The sequence below is a fragment of the Scomber japonicus genome, chromosome 22 (assembly GCF_027409825.1).
Source record: "Scomber japonicus isolate fScoJap1 chromosome 22, fScoJap1.pri, whole genome shotgun sequence".
NCBI classification, from domain to species: Eukaryota; Metazoa; Chordata; class Actinopteri; order Scombriformes; family Scombridae; genus Scomber; species Scomber japonicus.
Window position 1 is genome coordinate 28,818,849 of NC_070599.1, and position 10,045 is coordinate 28,828,893.

At 48.8% G+C, this 10,045-nt stretch overlaps 1 protein-coding gene across 1 annotated transcript in view; it reads right to left on the minus strand.

Moving 5' to 3' along the window:
* Positions 1-4,585: 4,585 nt before the first annotated feature.
* ctc1 (CTS telomere maintenance complex component 1) overlaps positions 4,586-10,045 on the minus strand; it is a gene marked incomplete at its 5' end in the record, with an annotated part of 17,859 nt that continues 12,399 nt past the window's right edge. The window contains 4 exons of the mRNA XM_053343276.1: positions 4,586-4,708; positions 4,848-4,962; positions 7,137-7,293; positions 9,437-9,492. Coding sequence (XP_053199251.1) covers positions 4,617-4,708; positions 4,848-4,962; positions 7,137-7,293; positions 9,437-9,492 — 420 coding nt within the window. The remainder of the gene's footprint in view (positions 4,709-4,847; positions 4,963-7,136; positions 7,294-9,436; positions 9,493-10,045) is intronic.

Here is a 10,045-nt window from a genome sequence, read left to right on the forward strand (position 1 = left end):
TCGCTCCTCCTGAATCAGGTTCAACCATCAGCCGGAGCCTTTCAGCAGCAGCTTCTCCTGAGGCTGAGTAGTGTGATCCTGATAGTTGGAGCCTCCGGTCCCCTTTTTAAACATAGGGACCACCATCCTGGTCTGCCAGTCCATGGGTCCCTGTCCCTCCATGACAGCCCCACAATGTCCAGAGCCTTCAGCGTTATGAACGGGGTTAGGGTCTGCGTGTGTGTCCGGCCCCGCTACATGAATGACTGCTGGACTGGGACTGAGGGGACAGGAGGGGACGGAGGGGATGGGGGGACAGGAGGGGACGGAGGGGATGGGGGGACAGGAGGGGACTGAGGGGACAGGAGGGGACGGGGGGACAGGAGGGGACGGAGGGACAGGAGGGGACTGAGGGGACAGGAGGGGATGGAGGGTATGGGGGGACGGAGGGGACAGGAGGGGACAGGAGGGGGCTGAGGGGACGGAGGGGACAGGAGGGGACTGAGGGGACAGGAGGGGACTGAGGGGACAGGAGGGGACGGAGGGGATGGGGGGACAGGAGGGGACGGGGGGACAGGGGGGACAGGAGGGGACGGAGGGGACGGAGGGGACTGAGGGGACGGAGGGGAAGGGGGGACAGGAGGGGACGGAGGGGACAGGAGGGGACTGAGGGGATGGGGGGACAGGAGGGGACTGAGGGGAAGGAGGGGACGGAGGGGACAGGAGGGGGCTGAGGGGACAGGAGGGGACGGAGGGGACAGGAGGGGACGGAGGGGATGGGGGGACAGGAGGGGACTGAGGGGATGGGGGGACAGGAGGGGACTGAGGGGAAGGAGGGGACGGAGGGGATGGGGGGACAGGAGGGGACTGAGGGGATGGGGGGACAGGAGGGGACGGAGGGGACAGGAGGGGACTGAGGGGACAGGAGGGGACGGGGGGACAGGAGGGCACGGAGGGGACGGGGGGACGGAGGGGACGGAGGGGACAGGAGGGGACGGAGGGGACAGGAGGGGACGGAGGGGACAGGAGGGGACTGAGGGGACAGGAGGGGACGGGGGGACAGGAGGGGACAGGAGGGGACGGAGGGGACGGAGGGGACAGGAGGGGACGGGGGGACAGGAGGGGACAGGAGGGGACGGAGGGGACGGAGGGGATGGGGGGACAGGAGGGGACAGGAGGGGACAGGAGGGGACGGGGGGGATGGGGGGACGGAGGGGATGGGGGGACAGGAGGGGACGGAGGGGATGGGGGGACAGGAGGGGACGGAGGGGACAGGAGGGGACAGGAGGGGACGGAGGGGACTGAGGGGACAGGAGGGGACAGGAGGGGACAGGAGGGGACGGAGGGGACGGGGGGACAGGAGGGGACAGGAGGGGACAGGAGGGGACGGAGGGGACTGAGGGGACAGGAGGGGACAGGAGGGGACAGGAGGGGACAGGAGGGGACGGAGGGGACTGAGGGGACAGGAGGGGACAGGAGGGGACAGGAGGGTGAGGTTAAGGTCCAGAGCAGAGCTGATCCTACCTGAACCTGAAGAGCCTGGGGGGTCAAATACCAAAACATACACTGATGAGAAGAATCAGGTTTAAATGTGAAGGTTTAGTTTCTTGTTGGACTCTCTGGACCCCTTCTGTCCCCCCCGTCCCCTCCCCTGTCCCTCCTGTCCCCTCCCCGTCCCCCCTCTGTCCCCTCCTGGCTTTCCTGTCCCCTCCATCCCCTCCTGCCCCCCCCTGTAAACTCTCCAGGCTGTTGAGCTGCTCTAACACTGATCAGCAGGATGAGACAGACCTGGTCCAGGTGAGCTCTATTAAAGACAAGCTGTGTGTTCACGTCTCTCATGGACTCTACAGCACCGACTTCACACTCGTCCTACTCATCTGTCATCTTTAACTTTGATTAAATATATTCTGCAGTGACTTCCTTCCTGTTTCAGACTAGAGCTGTATCATCTACTTTAGACTTTAGTGAATCAATGAGTCTGAGAATCTGTTTCCACCATTATTATTCTAGTTGTGTTAATTTAGACATAAAAAGGCTTTAAAAGTTTATTTATCAGATTATGTCAGTGCTTTGTCTCTTTATTAAATATATAAATACTATCTGTGTTTTATATCCCACTGATATTATGATCCTCATCCTGACTGTGATCAGCTGTGCAGGTAAATGTTAAAGTCAGACTGCAGACACTCTGAGCTCAGTCATGTGTTGTTGTAGAGTCAGCAGTCATGTGATTAGATCAGCGTCTCTGTTCAGCACTTTGTTGTCAGTTTACCATCAGACACCTGAACGCAGCGTCGCTGATGTTTTTTTAATGAAGCCACAAACATTTCAGGCGTCTGTGGAAAGTCCCCACTCTTTACTTTCACTTCCTGTTCAGCCAGCAGCCAATCAGAAGCAGAGCTGCTGATGAGTCATCAGTCACCAGGAGAAGATGTTTGTAGTTGAACAGCAGCAGACTGAAGCAGACTGAATGAGCTCAGACGCCCCCTGCTGGATCACCATGGTAACAGCAGTTTATTTACACCTGCTCAGGTTGGACTCAGCAGCCAATCAGAAGCAGAGCTGCTGATGAGTCATCAGTCACCAGGAGAAGATGTTCCCAAACTTCTAACACTTGAAGTCATGACAGAGATTTAGTGAAAGCATCAGGACTAAAATAATAAATGAGAATAAAATAGAGAAATGTTCCTCATTCAAATGTTTCAGACACTTTTCACTGCTGAGAGTAAAGTCATGAGATCAAACCTGAAACTATCACTTCATCCATTAGTTCATCACAACTATGATTCACTTATTTATTAGAATACATGGAAATATCATTTACAACTATTTCAATCAGAACCTTCATCATCATCATCATCATCATCATCATCATCTCAGCTCCTCTCAGTTTTTTAACTGTTGGTTGAACAAAACAAACATTTACAGACGTCTCCTTTTAAACATTTAACATGTTAAACTTTTAATAACTGATCAGGAAAATAATTAACTGATAATTTAAATTGATCAGTTTAAAAATAAAAACTAACTCCTGCTCAGCCAATCAGAAGCAGAGCTGCTGATGAGTCATCAGTCACCAGGAGAAGATGTTTGTAGTTGAACAGCAGCAGACTGAAGCAGACTGAAGGAGCTCAGACACCCCCTGCTGGATCACCATGGTAACAGCGCCCCCTGCTGGATCACCATGGTAACAGCAGGAGACTGAAGCAGACTGAAAGAGCTCTGACGCCCCCTGCTGGATCACCATGGTAACAGCGCCCCCTGCTGGATCACCATGGTAACAGCAGCAGACTGAATGAGCTCAGACGGCCCCTGCTGGATCACCATGGTAACAGCAGCAGACTGAAGCAGGCTGAAGGAGCTCAGACGCCCCCTGCTGGATCACCATGGTAACAGCGCCCCCTGCTGGATCACCATGGTAACAGCGCCCCCTGCTGGATCACCATGGTAACAGCAGGAGACTGAAGCAGGCTGAAGGAGCTCAGACGCCCCCTGCTGGATCACCATGGTAACAGCAGCAGACTGAAGGAGCTCAGACGCCCCCTGCTGGATCACCATGGTAACAGCAGCAGACTGATGGAGGACATCATCATGTCACATTCAAGACAAAACTACAGCAGAGGAAAATATAAACTAATAAAATATAAACTCATAAAATATACACTCATATCATATAAACTAATATACTAAAATACTGTAATGAATAAAATAACTAATAATAAATATTGACCTAATGAGTTTATGCTGTATAATAAAGATATTAATGAAGTTCAGCTGGTTTCATTTATCTGATTATAAACATTAAATCTACTTTATTATTTTAATCCAATTATTTAACAAGTCTGAGAGAGAGTCGGATGGACGGACGGAACAAAAAAAGATTTAAAATGAAGATTTAATAAAAAATATTTAATATTTAATTTAAATAAATAAACATCATCATTCTGTAACAGCTCATAATAAACAGCTTCATTACATTCAGAAGACAGGTGAGGACAGGTGAGGACAGGTGAGGTCAGGTGAGGACAGGTGGGGACAGGTGGGGACAGGTGGGGACAGGTGAGGACAGGTGAGGTCAGGTCAGGTGAGGACAGGTGAGGACAGGTGAGGAGAGGACAGGTGAGGACAGGTGAGGACAGGTGAGGACAGGTGGGGACAGGTGAGGACAGGTGAGGTCAGGTGAGGTCAGTCTGGGTTGATGTGCAGACAGGTGAGGACAGGTGAGGACAGGTGGGGACAGGTGAGGACAGGTGAGGTCAGGTGAGGACAGGACAGGACAGGTGGGGACAGGTGAGGACAGGTGGGGACGGTTGAGGACAGGACAAGTCAGGTGAGGACAGGTGAGGTGAGGACAGGACAGGTGAGGACAGGTGGGGACAGGTGAGGACAGGACAAGTCAGGTGAGGACAGGTGAGGTGAGGACAAGTCAGGTGAGGACAGGTGAGGTGAGGACAGGACAGGTGAGGACAGATGGGGACAGGTGAGGTCAGGTCAGGTGAGGACAGGTGAGGTCAGGACAGGTGAGGTCAGGTCAGATGAGGACAGGTGGGGTCAGGTGAGGTCAGTCTGGGATGATGTGCAGACAGGTGAGGACAGGTGGTGACAGGTGAGGTCAGGTGAGGTGAGGACAGGTGGGGTCAGTCTGGGTTGATGTGCAGACAGGTGAGCTGTAGAGGACGACTCATCCTGGTCATGAAGTCTCGATCTCCTCGACTGAATCTCTTCATCTCTGAAACACACGAAGGTTCTCAGCAGGTGAGTCACTACACACACACACATTAAAACTGTGTGTGTGTGTGTGTGTGTGTGTGTGTGTGTGTGTGTGTGTGTGTGTGTGTGTGTGTGTGTGTGTGTGTGTGTGTGTGTACCTTCTGCTCTCTGATTGGTGTGTTTCCTGCAGGTGAGAGACAGCGAGCGGCACACAGCAGCACTGTTACACACACACAGCAGGTAGAGTAGGAGGGAGTCATCAGAGTCACACACCTGAGAGAGAGAGACAGGTAAATATATACACCTGAGAGAGAGAGACAGGTAAATATATACACCTGAGAGAGAGAGACAGGTAAATATATACACCTGAGAGAGAGAGACAGGTACATATATACACCTGAGAGAGAGAGACAGGTAAATATATACACCTGAGAGAGAGAGACAGGTAAATATATACACCTGAGAGAGAGAGAGACAGGTAAATATATACACCTGAGAGAGAGAGACAGGTACATATATACACCTGAGAGAGAGAGACAGGTAAATATATACACCTGAGAGAGAGAGACAGGTAAATATATACACCTGAGAGAGAGAGAGGTAAATATATACACCTGAGAGAGAGACAGGTAAATATATACACCTGAGAGAGAGAGAGACAGATAAATATATACACCTGAGAGAGAGAGAGACAGGTAAATATATACACCTGAGAGAGAGAGACAGGTAAATATATACACATGAGAGAGAGACAGGTAAATATATACACCTGAGAGAGAGAGACGGGTAAATATATACACCTGAGAGAGTGAGACAGGTGAATATATATACCTGAGAGAGAGAGACAGGTAAATATATACACCTGAGAGAGAGAGAGAGAGACAGGTAAATATATACACCTGAGAGAGAGAGAGAGAGACAGGTAAATACATACACCTGAGAGAGAGAGACAGGTAAATATATACACCTGAGAGAGAGACAGGTAAATATATACACCTGAGAGAGAGAGACAGGTAAATATATACACCTGAGAGAGAGAGAGACAGGTAAATATATACACCTGAGAGAGAGACAGGTAAATATATACACCTGAGAGAGAGAGAGACAGGTAAATACATACACCTGAGAGAGACAGGTAAATATATACACCTGAGAGAGAGAGACAGGTAAATATATACACCTGAGAGAGAGAGAGACAGGTAAATATATACACCTGAGAGAGAGACAGGTAAATATACACACCTGAGAGAGAGAGAGAGACAGGTAAATATATACAACTGAGAGAGAGAGAGAGAGAGAGAGAGAGAGAGAGAGAGACAGGTAAATATATACACCTGAGAGAGAGACAGGTAAATATACACACCTGAGAGAGAGAGAGAGACAGGTAAATATATACACCTGAGAGAGAGTGACAGGTAGAGAGAGAGAGAGAGACAGGTAGAGAGAGAGACAGGTAGAGAGAGAGAAACAGGTAGAGAGAGAGAGAGAGAGAGAGAGAGAGAGAGAGAGAGAGAGACAGGTAGAGAGAGAGGCAGGTAAAGAGAGAGAGAGAGAGACAGACAGGTAGAGAGAGAGACAAACAGGTAGAGAGAGAGACAAACAGGTAGAGAGAGAGACAGACAGGTAGAGAGAGACAGGTAGAGAGAGAGAGAGACAGGTAGAGAGAGAGAGACAGGTAGAGAGAGAGACAGGTAGAGAGAGAGAGAGAGAGAGAGACAGGTAGAGAGAGAGAGACAGGTAGAGAGAGAGACAGGTAGAGAGAGAGACAGGTAGAGAGAGAGACAGGTAGAGAGAGAGAGACAGAGACAGGTAGAGAGAGAGAGACAGGTAGAGAGAGAGAGAGAGACAGATAGAGGTAGAGAGACAGACAGGTAGAGAGAGAGAGACAGACAGGTAGAGAGAGACAGGTAGAGAGAGAGAGACAGGTAGAGAGAGAGAGACAGGTAGAGAGAGAGACAGGTAGAGAGAGAGAGAGAGAGACAGGTAGAGAGAGAGAGAGAGAGAGACAGGTAGAGAGAGAGAGAGAGAGACAGGTAGAGAGAGAGAGACAGGTAGAGAGAGAGAGACAGGTAGAGAGAGAGACAGGTAGAGAGAGAGAGAGAGAGAGACAGGTAGAGAGAGAGAGAGAGAGAGACAGGTAGAGAGAGAGAGAGAGAGAGACAGGTAGAGAGAGAGACAGAGAGAGAGAGAGAGAGACAGACAGGTAGAGAGAGAGACAGAGACAGAGAGAGAGAGACAGACAGGTAGAGAGAGAGAGACAGGTAGAGAGAGACAGACAGGTAGAGAGAGAGAGACAGGTAGAGAGAGACAGACAGGTAGAGAGAGAGAGAGAGAGAGAGAGAGAGAGAGAGAGAGACAGACAGGTAGAGAGAGAGAGAGAGAGAGAGAGAGAGACAGACAGGTAGAGAGAGAGAGACAGGTAGAGAGAGAGAGACAGGTAAACTCACCGCGCTCGGCCCTCGGGGAGACACTTCGATGTGACCTCTGACCTTTAGTGCTCTCTGAAGCCCCGCCCACTGACCGTCAGCCAATCCCAGCAGAGGACGAACCAGAGCACCTGAGAACCAGACGTGAGCCTCACCTGTCCCGTCATCCATCACCAGCCTGCAAGAAACAGCCTGATCAATAACCAGCCCGATCAATAACCAGTCTGATCAATCACCAGCCTGATCAATAACCAGCCTGATCAATAACCTGATCAATAACCAGCCTGATCAATAACCAGCCCGATCAATAACCAGCCCGATCAATAACCAGCCTGATCAATAACCAGCCTGATCAATAACAGCCTGATCAATCACCAGCCTGATCAATCACCAGCCTGATCAATAACCAGCCTGATCAATAACAGCCTGATCAATAACCAGCCTGATCAATCACCAGCCTGATCAATAACCTGATCAATAACCAGCCTGATCAATAACCAGCCTGATCAATAACCTGATCAATAACCAGCCTGATCAATAACCTGATCAATCATCAGCCTGATCAATAACCAGCCTGATCAATAAGCAGCCTGATCAATAACCTGATCAATAACCAGCCTGATCAATCACCAGCCTGATCAATAACCTGATCAATCACCAGCCTGATCAATAACCTGATCAATCACCAGCCTGATCAATAACCTGATCAATAACCAGCCTGATCAATAACCAGCCTGATCAATCACCAGCCTGATCAATCACCAGCCTGATCAATAACCAGCCTGCAAGAAACAGCCTGATCAATAACCAGATCAATAACCAGTCTGATCAATCACCAGCCTGATCAATCACCAGTCTGATCAATCACCAGCCTGATCAATCACCAGCCTGATCAATCACCAGCCTGATCAATAACCTGATCAATAACCAGCCTGATCAATAACCTGATCAATAACCAGCCTGATCAATAACCAGCCTGATCAATCACCAGTCTGAAAATAACCAGCCTGATCAATAACCAGCCTGATCAATAACCAGCCTGATCAATAGCCTGATCAATAACCAGCCTGATCAATAACCAGCCTGATCAATAGCCTGATCAATAACCAGCCTGATCAATAACCTGATCAATAACCAGTCTGATCAATAACCAGCCTGATCAATAACCAGTCTGATCAATAACCAGCCTGATCAATAACCAGCCTGATCAATAGCCTGATCAATAACCAGTCTGATCAATAACCAGTCTGATCAATAACCTGATCAATAACCAGTCTGATCAATAACCAGCCTGATCAATAACCAGTCTGATCAATAACCAGCCTGATCAATAGCCTGATCAATAACCAGTCTGATCAATAACCTGATCAATAACCAGCCTGATCAATAACCTGATCAATAACCAGCCTGATCAATAACTAACCTGATCAATAACCAGCCTGATCAATAACCTGATCAATAACCAGCCTGATCAATCACCAGCCTGATCAATCACCAGCCTGATCAATCACCAGCCTGATCAATAACCAGCCTGATCAATAACCAGCCTGATCAATCACCAGCCTGATCAATAACCAGCCTGATCAATAGCCTGATCAATAACCAGCCTGATCAATAACCAGCCTGATCAATAGCCTGATCAATAACCAGCCTGATCAATAACCTGATCAATAACCAGCCTGATCAATAACCAGCCTGATCAATCACCAGTCTGATCAATAACCTGATCAATAACCAGCCTGATCAATCACCAGTCTGATCAATAACCTGACCAATAACCAGCCTGATCAATAACCAGCCTGATCAATCACCAGTCTGATCAATCACCAGCCTGATCAATCACCAGCCTGATCAATAACCAGCCTGATCAATCACCAGCCTGATCAATAACCAGCCTGATCAATCACCAGCCTGATCAATAACCTGATCAATAACCAGCCTGATCAATAACCAGCCTGATCAATCACCAGCCTGATCAATAACCAGCCTGATCAATCACCAGCCTGATCAATAACCAGCCTGATCAATCACCAGCCCGATCAATAACCAGCCCGATCAATAACCAGCCTGATCAATAACCAGCCTGATCAATCACCAGCCCGATCAATAACCAGCCTGATCAATAACCTGATCAATAACCAGCCTGATCAATAACCAGCCTGACAAGAAACAGCCTGATCAATAACCAGCCTGATCAATAACCAGCCTGATCAATAACCAGCCTGATCAATAACCAGCCTGATCAATAACCTGATCAATAACCAGCCTGATCACTAACCAGCCTGATCAATAACCAGCCTGATCAATAGAAGGTTTCTTACTTTGCTTTGGACTGAAACACCGACGAGGTCGACGAGCACCGAGAGCTGCAACGAGACTGAACACAAACATCTTCATCAATGATGTCATCAATGACATCATCATCATCATCATCATCATTAATATAATCAATGACATCATCATCATTAATATAATCAATGACATCTTCAATAATATCATCATCATCAATAGTGTGTACCTGTGTGTGTACCTGTGTGTGTACCTGTGTGTGTACCGTGTGTGTACCTGTGTGTAGACAGTGTGTGTACCTGTGTGTAGACAGTGTGTGTACCTGTGTGTGTACCTGTGTGTGTACCTGTGTGTGTACCTGTGTGTGTACCGTGTGTGTACCTGTGTGTAGACAGTGTGTGTACCTGTGTGTAGACAGTGTGTGTACCTGTGTGTAGACAGTGTGTGTACCTGTGTGTGTACCTGTGTGTGGACAGTGTGTGTACCTGTGTGTGTACCTGTGTGTGTACCTGTGTGTAGACAGTGTGTGTACCTGTGTGTAGACAGTGTGTGTACCTGTGTGTGTACCTGTGTGTGTACCTGTGTGTAGACAGTGTGTGTACCTGTGTGTAGACAGTGTGTGTACCTGTGTGTAGACAGTG